This window comes from Thermobia domestica, chromosome 10 (genome assembly GCF_964235325.1).
Source record: "Thermobia domestica chromosome 10, izTheDome1.hap1.1, whole genome shotgun sequence".
Taxonomy (NCBI): Eukaryota; Metazoa; Arthropoda; class Insecta; order Zygentoma; family Lepismatidae; genus Thermobia; species Thermobia domestica.
The window spans coordinates 190,349,838-190,371,348 of record NC_137463.1 but is presented as its reverse complement, the minus strand read 5'-3'; the positions used below and the strand labels follow the sequence as shown (position 1 = coordinate 190,371,348).

At 33.1% G+C, this 21,511-nt stretch overlaps 1 protein-coding gene across 5 annotated transcripts in view; it reads right to left on the bottom strand.

The window, feature by feature from the left end:
* Nucleotides 1–505: 505 nt before the first annotated feature.
* Nucleotides 506–21,511, bottom strand: part of LOC145662899 (uncharacterized) — a 53,314-nt gene continuing 32,308 nt past the window's right edge. For 3 of the 5 annotated variants that reach the window (XM_081728897.1, XM_081728895.1, XM_081728896.1), the window contains 3 exons: nt 18,936–19,053; nt 13,334–13,442; nt 506–2,170 (listed from right to left, as the gene is read on the bottom strand). In XM_081728897.1, the coding sequence (XP_081585023.1) occupies nt 647–2,170; nt 13,334–13,435 (1,626 nt within the window). In that variant the 5' untranslated portion in view covers nt 13,436–13,442; nt 18,936–19,053 and the 3' untranslated portion in view covers nt 506–646. The remainder of the gene's footprint in view (nt 2,171–13,333; nt 13,443–18,935; nt 19,054–21,511) is intronic. The other 2 variants (XM_081728898.1, XM_081728899.1) reach the window with 1 other exon arrangement.

Below are 21,511 nucleotides of genomic sequence, written 5' to 3'. Positions count from 1 at the left end.
CTGTAAGACATTCATACTGTGATTTACAAGATTCTGCTTTTCTTGTCTCTAAAATGATTTTAAAATAAGTATTTAAAGAGAGCAACTTAATTGAATATATTCCCCTGTTGTTACCACTAATATCAAATGGAAAATAATATTCTCTTGCTTTTAGATGACTATATTACTATTATTTAAAAAATCTGGGAATGCTATTACAAAAATAAATAATGCTAAAAATATTTACTGGAATTTCTTTCTTAGAGAAAAAAAAATTAATGACAAATACAATTCAAAAGAGAAATTTGTTATATCATCCTTTTCGTAACTTTATTTAATTGAATTAATATCATTCAATATTATTTCCTACGTGCATAGGACTAGATGAGGCCTTAGATCTTGTATTTAAAAAAACAAAACACACTTAATGTTTACTATTTTTCGTCTGTTTATCTTAAAACTAAATAACATATGCGCCTATTATATACCATACAAAATAAACATACGGTTCAAAGAAAACCAATACTTGAGGAAACATATGTGTATTTTAGAATTTAAAAAAAAATGTTACAATAAACTGTTTTTGCTCGTCTTACGCAGCAGTAAGAAGACTTACATTTTGTGAAATGCTTTGTGTTTACATTGCTAAGCTAAACGTCACAAAATTTTAGGGTTTAGGAGGTTTAAATTGTGCCAAAAACTTCTTTACGTTATTCTGTGTTTTCTTCTCAGAAATGGTTTGCTTTAATCTCGCAACATCGATGTTAGCTATAGTCATATTTTCCATGCACTTGAATATTCCCTTTTGTAAGTCAAGTTTATTTGAGTTGAGATTACCAGGACGCTTTTTGTGGGAAATCTGTGATGTTGTTGCAGGACGTGAGCGTTTTCTTTCTCTGAGAAGGCAATTGGCAGTAATGATATGACGGCTGATGTTATTCAAATTGACAATAGGACGAGGTGAAGATGATTTTGGTGAAATTACTGTGTCAGGTCGCATAGAGGATCTCAAAAATGAATTTCTTATTTTGCTTGGATTTGGAGTACTAAAGCGTGACACAGCTGGACTAACACTGGGGGAGCTCTTTTCACTGCTGATACTTCTTGTGATGTGAGGATAAACCAAATATGCACTTTTTGCACTCGGAACTTCTTGTGAGAAAAAATTGTTTAGCTCAGCTTCAGTAGACCTTCGCCATTTCTCCATACACGCATCGCAACTAATTCTCGTACCATGAGGTTTGGAGAGTCTCTCAACCACAGGGTTTTCTTTATTTTCTTTACCTTCAGTATTAAGCGTTTCCGTGTCTTTTTTATTCTCTAGAATACGGTTTGACTTCTTGGTAGTTTTCTTAGACAATTTGGAGATCAAACTAGTATAACTTTTATGCTCCAAGTAATCTTTAATTTTCAAAGTATCTTTAGGGGTCGACAAACTAGTTTTGCGCGACTTATCATGAAGTTCTTTATATATGTTTCTATGGATATCCGCAATATTTTGGATATTAGGTGCACCTGAATTCAGATTCACAACATGTAACTTCATGTCTATATTTCCCGGGACTCTTACTCGCTCTGTATATATGTAAGGTTCGCCTTCTGTATCATCTTGTTCCTCCTCTACGTTCGGTGGAGATACTACATTCCCATATGAATATTTTCCAGTCAAAGAATGCAAAAATTCAATCATATCATTTTGTCTTAAAATATTTCTTAAAATAAAAGGGTCGGAAGTCATTTTCTGAATCTCTTGAAGCTTTTCGAAGTGAATGTCCGATAAAATATTCATCAGCGTATCCAGCAAAAGTTTCAGTTGAACGCCTGACTTGTATGGCATTGTTTTAGCAGCTTTCGTTAACAACTGCTCGCCTGGAGTTTCCTTGATGTTTAATTTTCTTATCAAAGTCTGAACATCGGTTTCCTTTTTAGCTTCATCATCAGCACTTGAAGTGGAAGATGTGGAGTTCGTAGATAATACAGTCTTTCCCCTTTTGGATACTTTCCCCTTTTTCCGATTTGGACAGCATTGTTTGTCATTCTCCGAAACTTTTGACTGATTATTGCGACTGTAAAATGTTGGTCTATAAGGTTTTCCTTCCGAAAAATTGGAGAATTTGTTTACCACATGATACAAGCACACAATTTTGTTGTCGTCCAATTCTCCATCAGTGAAAAACAGTTTTTGCATTATCTAAAAATAAATAAATAAAAACAAAACAAATAAATGAACCAACACTATTACAAAACTAAAATTCTTGCATGCTAAACTTTAGTTCATCCTTCTTTTTTTAAGTTTAAAGTCCTCACATTTGCGCTTTTAATTATAGTGAAAATTTCAATAACAAAGAAAAAAGCAGCCACTAGTGAAGATTAAATTAGTTATCTAAACTTTCGTAATTTTAATTTTATGGTGGATAGAAAATGTATTTTGAGGAGTAACACATTTATCTTCTGATAATGTAATGTTATTAATAGAACATTTATAATTCTGCAAAGACAAACAATATTGTCTGATAACGCCTACACACAGTATAATTCTCGCAACAACAAGATGGCCATCAGTGGGTGGTACTCTGAACTGTCCGAACAGTTGTATCCTCTTACTAGTGACATTGTAACTTAACGTGTGTCCAAAGATGTTGCCATAGTTTTGGCCCCCTTTTAACTGTAATGGATGACATATACATGTGGGTTTGGAAGGCCATTTTGCTTCTTTTTTTTTTATTTTTTATTTATTTATTTATTTATTTATTTTTTTTTTTTTTTTTTTTTGCCAACGAAAGGTAGATGCTCCGAAAATGAACACACTGACCAACTGCCTGCATATGGTTCATTTCTTCTCAACAGAAGAAGAAAGATTTTCTGCTCGAAGTGTCAAATAACAAAACAACACAAACCATTCGAGTTTCCAGGCTACTTTATTCTTCGCCGAAACATTTAAGACATTGCATTCCTTTCTCAAGTGACATAGAAAATCAACTTTTTTTTCACCACCCATTCTGGCCGAGAACTATAAAAAGTTCGAATTTGTGTACTACGTAGTGGAACGAGAAGGCTAATAAGTCAATTTTCTATACCAAGCACTAAGGCTTTTAAGCTTTTGCGAGAAGATTATCTATGAAATTCTAAAGCTAAGTGTCTCCAAATAGTTTTTTTTAAAAGATATTTTAATCCACTGTCCACAACTGTTGGATGTCAAATTAAAAGAAATTACCACTTTGACGAAGATCAAAACAAGAGATAATGTTCAAAACTAATAATAATGTTCGTACTATGTTCGTATCAAAACTTTTTTTTTTTTTCTGAAGGTGGCTCTAGAATAGTATAAAAACTATGGTTAGGCAATTGAGTTTTAGATTTTTGTGAGCTCTAAGCTTAAAGTGGGGTTTTATGTTTAATCCGAATCCGAAAAAGTATCCTATATTCCAACATGGCGCCCATCTAGACGTTGTCAGCTTTCTCTCTTATCTTTATTTTTCTTATCCCTTTACTTACCTCTTCCCTTCTTATATGATGAAGAACACTAGCGAAAGTACTCATATTGTACTTCTTCAGTATTGTGATAATGCTATCATTATCTTCTGGTAAGTAATACATTTTCTATACTTGCCTTAAGATTCCTTTTTTTATAGTAATATATATATATATATACATACAAGACATTTCTTGGGACAACTGATAGAAGAAAATGAAGCTATGGCAACAAAGATCTTTCTTTGGCTAAACTTCATGCATTTTTTCGTGATGTATAAGAGAAAATGATAGAATCAAAAGCAAGTACTAACCAAGGAAGTTTTGTCGCTTTTTGTAGAAGTCTACGTTCAATTGACTCCCACACCTTGAGTTAAATGCGAATGGAGATAATGCGAAGGTCAGCTGTTAGTGTGGGTATACCCAACAAACTACCTGGTTGTGGCAGTTCAGTTACACCGTGAACTTGCGTAAGGACAGTGAACATGGAACCTCTACAGAGCGTCATAAGGGCGTGTACACTGTACGAGTTCAAACTGGAGTCAAACGCTGCTGCAGCGGAACGAACGATATGCCAGGCCTTTGGTGAGGGTGTCGTGACTACGAGGACAGTGAAGCGGTGGTTTAACCAAGTTTAAGGATGGTTACACTTGAAAACGCACCACGTGCCCCAAGTCCAACACATGTACAAAATGAAGATCTTCAGGTAGCAATTGAGGCGAACAGTGGCCAGACATATGAAGAGCTGGGACTACAATTCACTGTAAGTGGAGAAACCATTCGGCAGCACTCCATCAACTTGGGAAGCACTAAAAGTTGGGTCGATGGGTCCCACATGTTTTGACTCCGGGCCAGAAGACAACGCGAGCTGACACCTGTGTTTCTTTGCTGTCTCGTCTTAGAAAGGAGCCATTTCTGAACAGGGTGTTGACATGTGATGAGAAGTGGGTCCTGTACGAAGCTACACGGCGCCGTCAATCATTGGTTAGCATCCCATGAACAGGTTCCAAAACAGTCGATACCAGCACTGCACCAGAAGAAGGTCCTCTTGTGTGTTCAGTGGACTGCTCGCGGCATCGTGCATCGGAACTGCTACCAGCTTGTCAGAGCAGTAATGCAACTGTGTACTGTCAGCAGTTGAGCCGTGTTCAAGAAAAACTCAAAACTCTGGAGCCAGTACTTCTGAACCACAAAGGTGTCCTTCTGTTAGAGGATAACGCTAAACCCCAATTGGCTAGGATGACACGGGACACTATTCTACGCCTTGGATGGGAAACAGTATTGCATCCGCCATACTCCCCGGACATTGCACCATCCGATTATATAATCTGTTCCATTCCTTGGACAATCACTTTAGAGGACGCCAGTTCAAATCCCTAGTAGAGGTGCAAAATGCACTTGATACCTTCTTCGCTTCACAGTCCATCAAGGTCTACCGAGATAGAATCCATTGCTTTCCAGAACGTTGGCAGAAGGTCGTCGATGCTGATGGCGACTATTTTTTATCTTCCAGTTACGTCTTAGGTGACATATCGATGTTCGAAGGTGGTGGGTGAAAAAGCGACAGAATTTTCTTGGTTACCTTTATAGAGGTAAAATTGAGTTGTTGTGTTTAAAGGAGAAATATGCATATTTGATAAAAGTTAATACATTTTCTTTACAACATTTGCAAGCTAGTGTTAGTTTAGGCTGACCATCTGAACATCGTCTGTCAGCATGCGTTACGACAGGATAACGTTTAATTGGCAAGTGTTTAACGACACTAAGGAAAACACACAGAAAAGCATTCTGAAGGAATTATTTGGCCTCGTTGTCGAACGGCTTGATTCACTCTGGCTGCCTAAATCCCTGTTTTAGTATCAATGTGTCTACTTTCAGGGGTTCGAGTTGAAGTAGTATGTACAAATTCAGGGGTGCTATCAGGAGTCTTGAAATTATTTAGACGAGAAAATAAAATATTAAAATATATAATTTTGAAAGTTAAAGTAGAATCTTTGCTGAAATTACATAGTAATGTTTAGGAAAACCAAAAGTAATATTAATAATCCATCTTTCTTCGAAGAAACTATACTATTGTCGATTTATCTAATTATGTCAATTCAATAATGAAATGTTTTATATATTTCAGACATTTAAGAAGAAATTATAAATATGCTACTAAAGGACATCAATAAGAGTGAAGAGTTAGATACAGATAAGAATTAATCATTTTCAAATGATGATATGCAAACTGTTCAATCATCTTAATCACAAGTTGTGCAAAAAAATCTAAATCGTATGTTTGGTCTAAATTCCCACTGATTCGAAACACCAAGTAGGTATGAAGTTTTAATGATAAGTATGGTAGTTTTGGAGGCCAATATGTAATGTAATGGTACGTACAGCACCATTAAAACATATAAAGATATTAAACTCTGCAATGGGTAAAGGGTATAGCAAGGAACATGAAAATCGGAACGAGTTTGTAATCGATGCAAGAATCATTCAACACAGCTCAACTTTAAGCTCAACGTCAACATGCTACACATTTCAAAAAGACAACTAAAATTTCTTCTCGATCCAAACAAGATAATAGGCGTTTTTTTTTTTTTTTTTTTTTTTTTTTTTTAATGTTGAGGGATAGTCATTTCAGGAACTGTGCGTTTATTTTCCAAGATAAATAGTGAAATTAGTGTCAGTAGCATTGTAAAACAGGTATGAATCAATCGTCGGGAACATTGACAAACTTTCTACTAACTACAACGCAAACAATTGTCATAGTAGTTGCTGGAACTAATCCACCGGAAGTTTGTAATATGCTAGTTTCTGTGGAAAAAGTACTTGAAAGTACAGACAAAAAGAACATTGACAAAAACAACATTAAAACAATAGTATTGTTAACATTTTATAGAAATGATTTTCTGCATAAGCCAAACGGTATGGTAAGCAGATAAATTTTTGAATGCAATATACAGATGAAGAATCTAATTTCTGAAAAGTACAGTCATGCTAGTTTTTTGGTTTAGTTTCATTACGTAGACAAGACTACACTAGCCATGGCTTGCCAAAATGTGTATGGTAAAAGTAAGATCTGTAACTGGATCATTAAAACATCAAATGCTTTTTGTTTTTAGGTTACCAGTTCTGTAGAAAAAAATGGATCTTCCTTGTTATCTTCATTTGTTCTATGTGAATTTGAAGAATGTTCTGATAATTTGTATAAAATTAAAAGTAAGTTATATTTATTCTGGAATATCTTGTAGTACTCCGAACTTAAATCATATAAATGATAATGTAATTTGTCAAATTAATGTTCCTAATCAGAAAGTGGTAGGTGTAAGAGTCGAGAGAAATCAATCTCCAAATCCTACATCATAATGTCTAAGATTTAAGCATGTCTGCCATTAGTGATTGGTTGCATAGAAATAAACTAATACTAGACACAACGAAATCTTGTTGCATTTGTTTCTATGTAGTACAAAATAAAATTAGAGAACACCCTAATGTAAAAATTAATAGCAAAACGCTGAATTATGTTTCGGTTATCCACTTTCTTCGTTTTAGAATATTAGCTACATTACACTGGAAAACTCACGTAAAAAAAAAAAAAAAAAAAAAAAAAAAAAGTAATAAGGTGGCTCAAATCTGTTACATACTAAGCTTTCGAGGAATAGTGTCAGTTAACATGTTCTGCACGTACAACGTATTTTGAATTTTTTTTCACTCGAAATTGAACTATGGTATTATTATCTAGGGTTGTACTGCACTACTAAACTCCAAGACATAAAGATAGGTTCAAGCAACTTCGGGTTGAATTCAGATGCTCATTTATAATACAAGACAAGCGTGTAGAAGCCTCACGTTTACAAATTTATAAGATTATTACATTTCTTATTTTAGTAAATGTTTATATGTAATTTTCTGCCTCTCTCTCTCTCTTTCTCTCCATTTTTTAATAAAACATCAAATTTCCATAGAGCAGTTAAGTGTTATCTACTTGAGCACTCTTTCTATTCGGTAGAAGAATATTTTTCTAATTACATAATCAACAGTAACAGTAAGTCATAAAAATGTCTGCAGTTGAAAAGATTAAAAGTTATTTGTAATGATATGTCAGTTAATATTTACAAGATGTATCTTATACTTTTGTTTCTAAGTTAATAATGGAAAACTAAGTTTCTATTGAAGCCAAATGTTGTACCAAATGTTGTATGCGTAAGATTTAAATGTATAATACTGTATACATACAATGTTAATGTTCACTTTGTGAATGATGTGTATGATAAAGGATAAAAATAAATACAATACAATATAGTTACAAGCCTATATATGTTGTCTAAAATTTAATAAATAAAAATTTAAAAATGTATAAAAAGTAATAATTAATTATGTATTATGATTATGTAATAATTATGTACTCATATATTATTCAAGGTATTCAAGAAGTAAATCGACAAACTTCGCATACACGTTCCTCAAATCGAAACAAGAGAAAAGTTTATTTTGCACTTTGTTGAGAATGTTTAGTTTCTGAGATACAGGTACTTTTAGGCAATTTTTTGATAATGGCGACAGATTGGCGACAGATTCGCGACAGACACTGCGACCATCAATATATAAACTCAGTCAACATGTTCCTCACAGTGAAACAAAAGAAACGTTTACACTTTGCTGAGAAGTGACTAGTTTCTGAAATACAAGCGCTTTTACGCAATTTGGTGATAGTGATGACAGATTGGCTATACTGTGACCATGAATAAACAAACAAAGCCAACTTGTATCTCCGAAACTAAGCACTTGTCAACAAAATGCAAAATAAACTTTTTTCTTGTTTTGACGTGAGGAACATGTGTAGAAAGTTTGTCTATTTCCTCCCGGAATACTCTGTATATTACTTAAGTTAACTATTGTATCTTATTGCATTTACAACAAAATAAAAGCGTAATTATATTGTAATAAAAATATATTGCTTGAGTACGATAGACTAAATTTGGTGGTTCTTTTTCCTTAATTTGCTCAAGTGTCATACGTGCGGCATTGGAGAGTATGGCGGTCAGGAAGGGAAAAAAAGGGAAGAAAGCAAAAGTAATCCCAGAATTAAGTAGCGTATGATGTATGTATTTCTAGGATTCTTTTGCAGTTAAAACGGTTGGTTGTTAGGTAATTTTATCATTATACTCACATTGGATAGTGTTGACAAGTACAAACGCTATCTATACCTGGCCTCCTGTACTTGTAAAAGAGAGAATTGAGTTCAACAATTTTTAAAAAATCAATAAAAAGTCGAGGGACCTGCGCCGGAGAAGAATAGCTTTTACCACAAAAGATGTATCAATCATTTTCCTAGTTCTTATTAATATTTGCTAATTCGTTATATGATGGCAGTAGAGATGTAAGGCCTGTAGCATTTATTCCTGTTAAAATTCGAGTAGGAGAAGAATAAAACGGTATACTAAAGTTTCATATTTCAAATATATTGACACGATATAAAGAAAAGAAATTCAGGATATAATGATAATTAACAAACTTACATCATAGTAAAATGACCATTTATAGCTTTATTTTTGTAAACTTAACTTAAAGTACGAGACAAAAATAAACGACCAAAATTGCTATTAAGACTAATGACGATACTGGTCGTTTATCTGTGCCCCGTACTTTTATATTAAGAGCTAATATAATATTAGAAGCTCATAATAAAATGTTTCACGAACGAAGAACGAGACGATGATACTTTTTTCTTATCTGCCAATCTGAATTTAAGCAACCCATACAATATATATGACAAGATGTATAACTTTTAGGAACTTCATGCAGTGGTTAGGGAAACAATATGATCTTTGTGATATGTTGGGTTGCATAATGCACAGCTGCTGGCCAGCAATAAAATGCAAGTTCTAAAACCAATAAAGATGGTCAGTTTCAGATTGAAGAAAGGACTCACAAATAGGAAATGTTGTAAAGGCACTCTTTAAATGTTAAATTCAATACAGGGGGAAAAAATGACACTTGAATAAGAAAATCATTTTTAAAAAAGTCAAAAAACGTATTTCTGTCTTTTTTTTATAAAATAGATTTTTATGGGAAAAATCTCCATCCGAAAAAAGCTGACTTTTTTTGCACCTCTAGTGGAAACACTCATGCATATTCCCTCTAAATTTTCAAATTAAATCGAATCTCTACTTTGATCACTGCTTCCCTAAAATTATTATTTTTATTTATTTTTTTTTTTTCTATTCTAACTTCATATTCTACTAATAATTTATGTGCCTGGTACTAATTCTATTTACGGCTCTTTTAAGTTTTAAACAGTAGCAGAGGGTGACATTTTCTAAAATTTTAGCCCAATTCATGCGTACTATATTATGTTACAAAATATAGTAAGTTCTTTTTTTTTTAATGAAAATTTACTATTCAAAACACTAATTAATAACCAACTAAATATACAAATAGTTAGATAATTTACATGGATCTAAATCATTCGCTTCAGGTCCATGATTCTAGATAGGTTTTCCGTCACTGGGACTTGGAGTTAGTTATTACCATGGGAGGGAATACTCAATTTTCAAACTCACATTTAGGATTAGTAGTTATATCATTTGAAGGCTGTTTGTTTAAATTGGCAGATGTTGTACTTGGGTGTATGTGGTACTATCACTGGTTCTAAAGCTTATAAGTGAGCTCTATTGCATCGATTTCTTACTGCAAATATGTCTCTTATCTCTTCATGCAACTTTGGCTCTTATCGAAGCTCTTTGAGAAGATCTTCTCAATAGAACTAATAGCAACCTGGTGATTCTCACTTGTGCTTATTCTTTGCATTATTTAAAGATGCTAGTAGAAAGAATGCTCAAATTAAAACACAAAGTAAAATAGAGCAAGAGCATATATAGACTTAATCCTGAACCTTGTAGTTATAAAGGACTGATACAAGTTTTCTGAAATTCTGATACCGAATAGACCCATAACTTGGCTTAAAGAGTCATTCAACTGGAGTAATATCCATATGATTTTACTAATTACTCGAAGTAAAATTATGAAGAAGAATTCGAAGTATTTTATAAATGAATCAAAATCCAAAAGTATTAAAAATCCAGCTTACTATTTTGATAGAACCGATTGGTTAAACGACCAACCACTGTATTGAACACACTACAGTATAGTCTCCGATATGATTCCTTTTATCATTTATACTTCTCCATTCATTGTCATTTCCCAAATATTTCATCTTCGCTTCATTCAATAGACGAATATATATCAAAACCCCTTCCCGCTAGTCCAGTAGGTAGTGCATGGTTCAGAACCCGATCTTCGGTAAGAAAGCATTCAATAGATTACAGTGGTTTTGATTTCACCTTAAACTATAGGTCCACGTCTCATATCGTATCGGTGCCGTAAGGGACGCTTTTACTTCAACAACAACAACAAAAATCAAGTTTGTTATTCATTAATCTTTACAGAGAAACGTTTTATGTCACTAAAGTAATTGTACTGCCTACAAGCGTTACATATCTGTTTCCTACTGTGTGTAACTAACGTTTGTGACTGAAAACCTATGCATTTTTGCAACATTATACTCAAGATCTAGCAAAAATAGAGTTTTTATTTTTTTTTTAATAGTGAACACATAAAGTGGTAAAAAAAAAAAAAAAAAAAAACATAAGAACTTTCTCCAAGGGTTTCAAAACTTGACAGTGATAAAGGAAACTCGGAAGATGTTTGGTGATAAATGGGTGACAAAAATTGTTTTTGCCAAGATGTCATTTAAAAATAATCTTAGGAGAGCCAAAGCCAGTAACTTGGATTTCAAGACAAAGATTTATTATTATTATTTCGTGTTTTCTCCGCTTCTCATCTGAGCAGGCTATATGGTCCATAATATATGGACCAAACACTATATATATTAGTGTTTCTCTCTTTTTTTTCCTTTATTCTGGGATTTACAGGAAGTTTCTTACAATTCTATATGTGTCCAATATTACATTTTTCTGTATATTCTTTATGACTTTTTCTTCAATTCCAATTATTTTAAGAGCCATTTTCAACATTTCGTGGACCACTCCGGTACCCGATATTAGTATTGGTAATATTTTCACTTTTTGCTCTTCTATTGTTCTTTTATGTTTTGGGTTAGTTGTTCGTATTTTTCTATTTGCTTTCTGCTGTTTTGTGTGTGTGTTGAGAGAGAGAGAAAGATTGTGTTTATTATTGTCATGTCTATTAGATGCACTTCTTTCTCTTTGCTCGTTGCTGTGATGTCCATCCTGCTTTATTGTTAGTATTGTTTTGCTCCAGTAAAGTTTCTGTTTCTCTGCCTCCATCATCACCTCCGGTTTATATTTGTAATATGGTACTTTTTCTGGTATTTTCTATTTCTCGCTATTTCGTGATATATGATTTTTTTTTGGTCACTTTGTCCTATCTCTCCTTGTTTTCTGTTTGTGTTTCCATTGAACAACTACTTGAGATATGTTGTATTGTTTCTTGATATGCCTGACATTTTCTGCATTTGTCGTCTTGTATTATGATTTTTTTAAATACTGCTTTGTATCTAATACCTGGTCTTGTTTACTAGTATGAAGCCTCCGACCTTCTATAAGTCTGCTATTTTCATCCACTGAAATGTCGCATCTCTTAGTTAAACAAAATTGACTAAAGCACAAAATATATATCCTAATAATCCTTGTGTAACATTTTTGGCAATGTAATATCGCCTTCATCAGACACATTATGAGACATCAATCTGAGAATAACAACTAAAACATAAACAGAAAGTGAAAGGAAGAGACGTCTTTTAAAACATTTTCGATGAAAGTGAAATTACATTGCCGCAACTGTTACTCAAAGCTTGTAAAACATACTTAGTATTTTGGTCAGTTTTGTTTTATCAGTATTGTCGAAAATTTCCGAAGCTACAATGAACAAATACAAGTCGTATCTCATTCTACATGTTCTTGATTGAATTGTTCAGGGAATTGCTAATTAAATGGCTTCTTTCTCCATTGTTTATTTATATTCTACATTGTTTGTAATGCTTATATTACTTTCAATTCGTCTGTCTGGCTTAGGTGCAGTGGTGTGCATTTAGATCTACTGCCACTATTGCTTTTAGTAATTTTGAGTTTTCTTGCTTTTCGTAGTAGTAGTTTCTTAAAATTTGGATTTGCCCGTAATGTAAATTTCAGATATTGATTAGTCCTTGCCTTCTTTCGTTTCTTGATAAAGAGACTGTTTATTTAGCAGCTTGTGAGTTCAGCATTCTTTTCCCTGTCAATGTGGTTCTAATTTTCCTTAGTTCGTTCTCTGTCCATTTTATTACTCCGAATGAGTATGTTTGAACCTTTAGGGCAAATGTACTAATAGTTTTACTTATATTCTTACTGTTGAGGTTAGTTTTGCATTATTACTGCATTTTGTACTGGCTTCCGCAAGTATTAGCTAGGCTGACAGCAAGGGCGCCCATGTTGTGGTTTCCAAGGGGGGGGGGGTGGCAAGTATAAGTGACGTTTCAAAAAGTTTCAAATTTTGCTGTAACTAATGTAAAAATTCTATTGGATTTTCGATATTCTGAAGTACAATTTCCTTAAGGGGGAGCAAGCGTCCCACCTTGCCCCCCCTCCCTGATAGGCTCCCTTGGCTGACAGAGCTAATACATACTCTTCGCGTCTTGTTTTAAAAGGCACAGGTATTTATAAATCATTTTATAGGCTACGGATTCGCTAATTTTCCTGTTACTATTGTAATAATAAAGTCATGTTAATTGCATTTTTAGTTTGTTCTTACTCTGTTTTGTTAACAACTTTATTATAGCATCAATATCAGCATATAATACCTACAAGTAGCATATAATACGGGTAGATTTATTTATGTATGGTTGAACAATATGAAACCACAATTCTCTTACCTCAAAGGATACTGAAGAAGTTTGACTATTAGAACTAAATTTATAATCTTCAAGTACTCCCTTACAGGATCTTGGAGACTTAGGTGAAGCAACCCTGTACATGCTGGTCCTAAAAAAAGAAAATCAGATTTGAAAACTTATTAGCAGGGACGGCTCTGGAATGTAATTAAAAGGTCACGTGCTTCTCTAATTAATACGAAGAAAAATATTAAAAAGAAACAGTTATGAACATTTATTTCTCTATATAATGTGGAACGATGAAACAAGCAAACAAACAAAAAAAAATAGTTATTTTAATATTTATTCTGCAAGCGTGATTGACATCCTTTAGAGAGAGAACATAAAAGCATATGTAAGTTACGGACTTCCTGGTTACGTGTTCTGGTTTGGCTCTTTCTAGAGTTCGTCCATCTTACAAAGCAGACATTTAAACGCCTGTTCTTACGTATAATGTAATCACACTTTTTCCGTAAATGAAAATTCCCTCCTTGCAGAAGACGAGAGTGAAGGAAATAGGGCGGAGCCTCAGCTTTGTGCTGACGCGTGATCCACACGATGAAGTGGGAGGATTTTTTTGTTTCTCGCAGAAAAAAAAAAAAAACACTGGCACATACTGTTTCGAAAACAAAAGGAACTCTGAAAGAGATTTGCATCCTTTACACACTCATATACAAGTAATTATGAAGAAAGAAGAAACGTTTCTTAATGCCTTTATAATTTCGGATTTTAATTGCACTTGATATATGTTTACTGTTTTTCTTTATGCATTTATGAAACGAATGTGTATTCTTGAATTACATTTTAAGCTGAATTATCTCTAAAATGTTATAGTAAGGACAAGCATGTGAAGCCACAGACAAATCAGACGTGTTTACTAAAATCTTGCACTACATTATAGATTCGACAAAAAATGAGTTTATCAAATGTAAAAAGAAAAAAGAAAGAAAGAAAAGAAAAGAACAAAGTATCTAATACGTAAAGAAACTTACAACATATTGTGAAGACTCAATAACCCCTTAGCGGCGAATACGATCTAGTCCACGTATATTTCTTGCTGCTAAGCGTTATACATCATTAGGTTGAACTTTCTTGAAGCATATGTGTGATAAGTTGGTCTGTGCTATATGCTTTCTTGTTGTTAGTGTAGATTGTTTATTTTATTAAAGCCCAAAAATATTCAATCGGCCTAGCTTTAGTGACATTGGCCTTGACAGAGCTGTCTTATTTCTCCATGAAGCAGATCTTTTGATGTCCCAAACGTTCAATAATGATCTTTGAATTATATGAAGTACGAAAATCGGGCCAAAATACGTAATTACCATTCATATGGTGCTTTTTCATTTAAAGAATAAATAACCTCCTATAGCCTGAATATAGTTTCCAGTGCAATTTCCGAATCAAAGCACTGGATATCTCTTTTGTACTAATAGCATCTTAAACCAATACATTTGTTTCAAACTTCGCTTTAGTTTGAAATTTATTATTGCTTAGAGTTGTGCTAGAGCTACTAGAATAAGAACGAAGTTATGCTATGTTTTCGAGCAAAGATTCGTCATCCAGTATAAACACATACTTGGAAAATTTCCTGAAAGACGACCACATTTAATTTTTGCAGCCACCATATGCTATTTTGTACGTTTTGTACTTTTTTCTTCCAAAATTTGATGCTTCTCTTCCCATGAATCGTCTTGTGAATGAAGTTTTGAATGCACTAGACTTCTTGGCGGTCAGCAGATGTATGGAAATTGAAACATTGTTTCAAAATTGTGCTTTTAACGCACTCAAATGCTGTTGGTTTAATTTGACTTTCTACCTCAAACCACTCTTCGTTCTGCTGACACATTATTCTCAAAAAATTCAAATAATGTAGATAATTCTTTTAGAAACTTTTCAGTCCATAAATGTTGCATAGTAAGTAATTTGCCACGGGTTAATGTTCTCTTCATAAAATTTATACACTATATTTCTTAATTGTACTTCTTTCAATTTTATTTTGACTTCTAACTTTACCGACCACTTTCATCTTTAATGCGAGTACACGACTTGGAACGGTGCCACCTGACATGCTTTTGTTTTCCTATACTAAGTTCCTCGCCTATCTGTGTTACGTCAAACACAGTGGAGATTTTAGTGGACATGCCTTATATTAGTGTTATAATTCAAATAAATAATGATGAAATACCAATAAATATTAACTAGTCAATTGTCAAGCCATATAGGATAGGCAGGTTTGGGGCGAAGAACACTCACTGAGGGCTTTAGTAAACTCAGTTATCGCTAGACTTGCGGAACTTCACGCATATTTTGGAGCTTTCTCGTGGATATATGATTAGCAAACGCACCTTAGATATGTTATCACAGGGTTCGATTCCTAAGTAGGAGCATATGTGATTCAGCTTCTAGGGTAAACGATAAATCAATGTCTTGGTGCTGAAAATGAATGGTCGAATGAGTTACTCATTTGTCTTAGAAATGATCGAAATTGAGCCCATACTTAAATTTAAATGCATAATAAAAATAGATATTATTGTGTTCCTATTTTAGAAGTTAATAAATGTTATAGTTATACGAGAATGGTTAAATTTTCACCATTATTTAGTTTTTTCAATCAGTTTGTGTGTTAATGGATGTACATGTACAATCGAATGATTTTTGAAGAATCGATCAAGAAAGTCAAATGAAAAATAAGTTGAGTAGTGTTGATTTCCGCTCCTTGAATAACCTGAGAGCTTTCAGCTGAGTAAAGCATTTAAAATAAAATTTAGTAATTCTGAATGTGAGACATATAGTGAATATATGATTATACAATGGTAAATTTGTTGTTGTGTTTTTCCTGTAATATTTATACCTCACATTAGTATTTAAAAAATGCCTTCAAAGTAAAAAATCACTTGACGCCCCAAAGCCAGCGGGTAGATAGAGGATTAGTCTGTTTCATCGCCTTTACCGATGTGACTTTCCTATTAAACTTTTGTGCCGTTACTGCACATTAGAAAAATTGAAATTGGGAATTCATTATACGTATTTATTGTTTGATTTCATAAGGTTGTTATTTTAACGATAAACTTTTTTTTTTTCAGTTATCTAGTGAAGAATTATGATATGAATATTTAGTAATCTGTTTCTGGAAAGTTGCAAATGTTTATCTTTCGAAAACAAAATTCCCTGCTATTTATTTATTGTGTTTTTATTTTGAATAAACAATTAAGAAAAACAAGATCCATTGAATATTTTTGTGTATTCAGCTTAAAAGAAACATGGACTCTATGCAAAAGTAATAAATAAATAAATAAATAAAGTTTAACAGTTAACAGTTTTAATGCTTCGAGAGAGTTGTTTTGAACAAATTACTCGTCAATAATGCCTGGTGATACAAATGCTTATTGTAAATTTCTGCTTGTGCAGGAGAAGGTAGAGCAAATTACAGTCCGGAATCGTCTCCCACTACCGGTTTTTATTTTAAAATCCTCTACAAGCAGTATTTTACAGAAATACTATAATAATGTAACTTCTCTAATATAAGGTAGAGAAAGGTGGCCCAAAGTATAGCGTAGGGTAGGATCTCCACAGAAGCTCCGAAGCAAGGACTAGGTGGAGTGGATTAGGAATCCCCAATGCTTCGAAGCAAGCAAAGGGACAGAATAGTCACAGAGCTCCGAAGCAAGCTAAGCGGTAAGAAGAGCCTAGAATTCCGAAGGAATCTAGAGGCTTTGGATTAGGTATCTCCTGAAGCTCCAGAGCAAGCTAAAGAAGGGGTAACCAATCGGGACTGTCGTTGAAATCTTTTCAGTTATATATTAGCTCTAGGTGAAGCGATGGCGCTGCTGTTCCCTCGCCGTCATGTGACTGGTGGTGTCGCTGTTGTCTCTGTCGTCTGCAGCTCTAGTACTCCATAGCAAGGTGCACGTGGTTGTTGTTTATAAGTAGGAGCACATGTTAGGTGTTTATAAACACAAGCACGTGGGACATTACAATATGCATACACTCTTTGAGAGGAAATATTCAAGTTAGCACTTCCTGTATAACATTTTTGTTATATTCATTTACTACTTCTATTATCTCTTATAGCAATACATATATTTGAAAACTGTAACACGCAGTTTTGTACATTTATATTTTAGTACATCAATATGTAAATTCTCTTTGCATAATTTTATTTTTACGTACAAATATGTAAATTGCCATGTACGTACATTTTTCATTCGAATATTGAATTTAAATATTTAATCTCAGTATAATTACCAGATATTTTCTATTTTATTGAGCAAATGTATCTTAATACCACGCATTTCGTTATTTTAGTTCTATAGCTACGGATACTTAGATATTACGCACTATTAGGCACATAATTAGACGTACACTTACTATTTCTAACTTAGTATATACTATAAGTATTTTTCATATACAGAGCAGTTAAGGTTGCATACGTCTTTATCTTACGGTATTCTAATTCGTTATATCTTTCGTATCTAGATTAAACAAGCACTTCGTTACACTCCCATCTCCATAGTGATTAGATTCAATACATACGTTGTCATAACAACAAGCAAATAACAGCAATTCACCTAAAATCTTGGAATAAACAACAGATAAACCCACATTAATTACAATAATCTAGCTACATTTTTCTTTTTCTGCTTCTTCTTCTTCCTGCCTTATGCGATATTTAAAATCATTTTCGCCCTAAGGACAGATATACACGAACATTGTACAAACATTATCGTTGCAATCTATAAGGATTAATACTAAAATTTTAATCATAATATTTAATAATCGATGGATATTCCATTTACCATAAAGAAATCATCATTGAAAATTTAAGAAACTTTCAGCCAAAAACAAAGAAATTGACAAACTATGAAACTTGGAGGTCAATGATCTAAACTGAGTATGGAATTGCCAGCTCCGTGCTTCTACTAGAAATTAAAAATGTCATTATTTTAAATGTACAACGTACATCTACAAAGCTTAAAAAGGATTAAGTAATATTTTCAGAAAGATAGGAACAAGAATGAACTGAGACAGACAGGCTGAAGTTAGCCTATTGTTTAAATTTCACATTTCTATACGAAGGCAATATTGAATAATACGTGTGAAATACTTTCTTCAACCAGAATATTCACACATTTTCAAACCTAAGTGTACTTTTAAAAAAAAATCTCTTGCGCAGTGAACCTATCTAGTTTTTTTTTTTTTTTTTTTTTTTTTAACAGGAATATCATATGAAGTATGTAGTAATTGACATGATTAATTATAATATATAAGAGTACTCAGGTATTTGGAAAGTACCACGAAGAGTGTATTTTGTCTATTTCCGTTACTCTCCTTGGTTTTAAAAGCCTTATCTCTTAGTCGCTTAAATGGATAAAGAAACTAAAAGTAGCTTCTGATAATTGGTGGGCGAGGCTTAGTAAGCCTGCTCGGTAAGCAGAAGAATTCTCACCAGCACACTAGGAAATTCACTGTTTTTTAATGTTTCTGGAGGATGTCAACTCAGTCTATAAATGATATGTGTAATAAAATATATGTAACTATTTGTATTTAAACAGTGTGCAAGCGTAATCTAGTTTATTATGTTGTAATTAGTAAAAAATGTTGGAACCTAGAAGAAGTTTAATAGCTGGAACCACATGTCATTGTATCCAAGATTATTTCACATTTTCTCCGCTAGAGTAGAAGCTTCCCTAGACAAGTGCGAACCAGATTATTGTCACATGGCGCTGGAAATAAGCAAATAGCATATATTAATATCATGATTTATATATTAAATCAGCAATGTACTACTATATATATGATGTCAAAAGAAGTATATAAGATTTTAATTTATTGTACAGTAATCGGAAAGAGATGACATTTAATAGTTATTGAGACATTAACAAACAAAGCCAAGGTAGTTGGAGATAGTGATACATCTCCCCAGATGAACCGTTAATGTTAAGAAAAGAAAAGAGGTTTGAGACCCTTTGAAAAGAAGACACCTATAGCGCGAGTCTATCACTCTCAGAGATTTCAGAAGTTGACAAAACCCCAAGAAGGGAGTATCAAAGAAACAGTTGGTAGTTTGGAGCCGTCGCGATTTTTTTTTTTTTTTTTTTTTTTTTTTTTGCTTTACTAGAGCCTTAAGCGCTTAATTTATACAGTATTACGTATTCTGTGCTCCATCGATATTTTGTAGTAATTGGAATGCAGTGCTAAGTATTCATCAGCGTTACAATTTAATACGAATTATTACTTATGTAGAATGTGGCAATTGTGCTCGAACTTTTAATTAGATATTTTTTATCCATCGTGAACATTTTACAAGTCGGTGAAAACAACGTGGAGCAGTTTTTGAACTAATAGTTCAATATAATTTGCAACAGTCAACGAGTGTGGATTTTAAGTCGGAGTATTTATTATCCGAGTGTGATGAAGTCTCAGAGGGATAAAGAAACTTAAAGTTATTACGGTTAAGGTTAACCATATTAAAGTTATTAAGACTTAGTGAAATAAATGTGCAGGAACTAACTGTGTTTTTACATAGAAACAACTGTTTCTACAGCATTTTGTATATATGTAAATATTGAAAATTCGTCAAACATATTAGTGGAAATTATATACCATGAAGATATTACTGTGCTATAAAATTGTATCTTATTTTAGAGTAGTATCATCAAAACAACCAACAAGGCAAGAAGGACTAGCTAAATGCCTTCATGCTAAACCTTCAGAATAGAAGCATCCTGAAGAACATTCCTATTTAAACTGATACATCCAGAGCAGAAAATACATACAGTGTTCACCGAATGAAGAAGTGGAACATCGGACAAACGTTGAAGTGAGCAATGGATATATAGAGTAACTACAGAGAAAGTGATATCTATATTTATCTACAATCAGACTAATTTATTATTAAACTATCTGTGATGTAAGCAAACATATGAAAAAGATTATATATATATATATATATATATATATATATATATATATATATATATATATATATATATGTGTGTGTGTGTGTGTGTGGTGTGTATCCAGGGCGCAAAATTTCAAAGTCAGAAGCACTCGCCAATCGAAAAATGATGGTCGCCAGTATCTCTCACGTACCTACAAATTATGAGAAGTCTTTCCCCTCTCCCACATGGCCTTTGGTTTGACAAAGAAAGAGATTGCATTAGGACATAAAATAGACAATTAGATTTAGGATAATCAATTTTGAATTGGAAAATTCATATTCATGTTAAAAAATATCTTATCTTAAGACTTCGCGTTTGTGTATCGCTCTCTCTGTGCACTAAAGTACCAGTTTTCGATTGCAGTTTTCGGATCAAAGTCCTTAAGTACACAGTAATGGAAATTGATGGAAATTTTATGCGCGAAACAGAAACTGTGCATCCCTGTGAGTTTAGGCAGAAACCACTCCTACTGAACACTGGTCGCTAACTCTAAATTTCTAGTCGCCAATGGCGGTCTGGCGACCGGAAAATTTACGCCCTACACACACACACACACACATATATATATATAGATAGATAGATAAAGAGAGAGAGAGGAGAGATTAATCGTGAAGTGTTATTTTGTGCCATGTACTAAAGTGTAGTTTGGAGAATAAATGTATTTCAAGCTAATCTAAATGGAGTTATCAATCCTCTTTAAGCAGTCTTCCCCCACTGACCAGAATCTTTATGTTTTAAGTTTGCTGTGATTTTTAGGTGCAGTCTAGTGGTAATCACACAATATCTTTGATATTGAGGTGGAAGATATGCATAAGTCCACGTATCAAAGAAAGTTTGAAAGGGTAACCAGACTATAAATAAGGAGCTCATACATACAGGAATGTAAAAAGAAATAATTGTTTTTATATATTTTTACTCTACTGACTTAAAATTGAAAATTCATTATTTTTATTTTAGCATATAAACATTTTTTAATTAAAAATGATTTATGAAATTCAACATTTCTATAAGCAAGAGTTGTAGAAGAGGAATTTACATATACTTTGCGTATCAAAATATCTTCTTTACCCCAGCACTCCACAAAACCAATAATATTTTGAGTATTGTTTCTTCAATTGTCTTCACTGTTTCATAGCTCATTACTTTCTATGATTCTTTACACTATGCATTGCTTATTTTAATCAGATTTTATTAATAGCTTTTTGGATAGGGGATTAGTATATTTTATAGTGATCCAGAA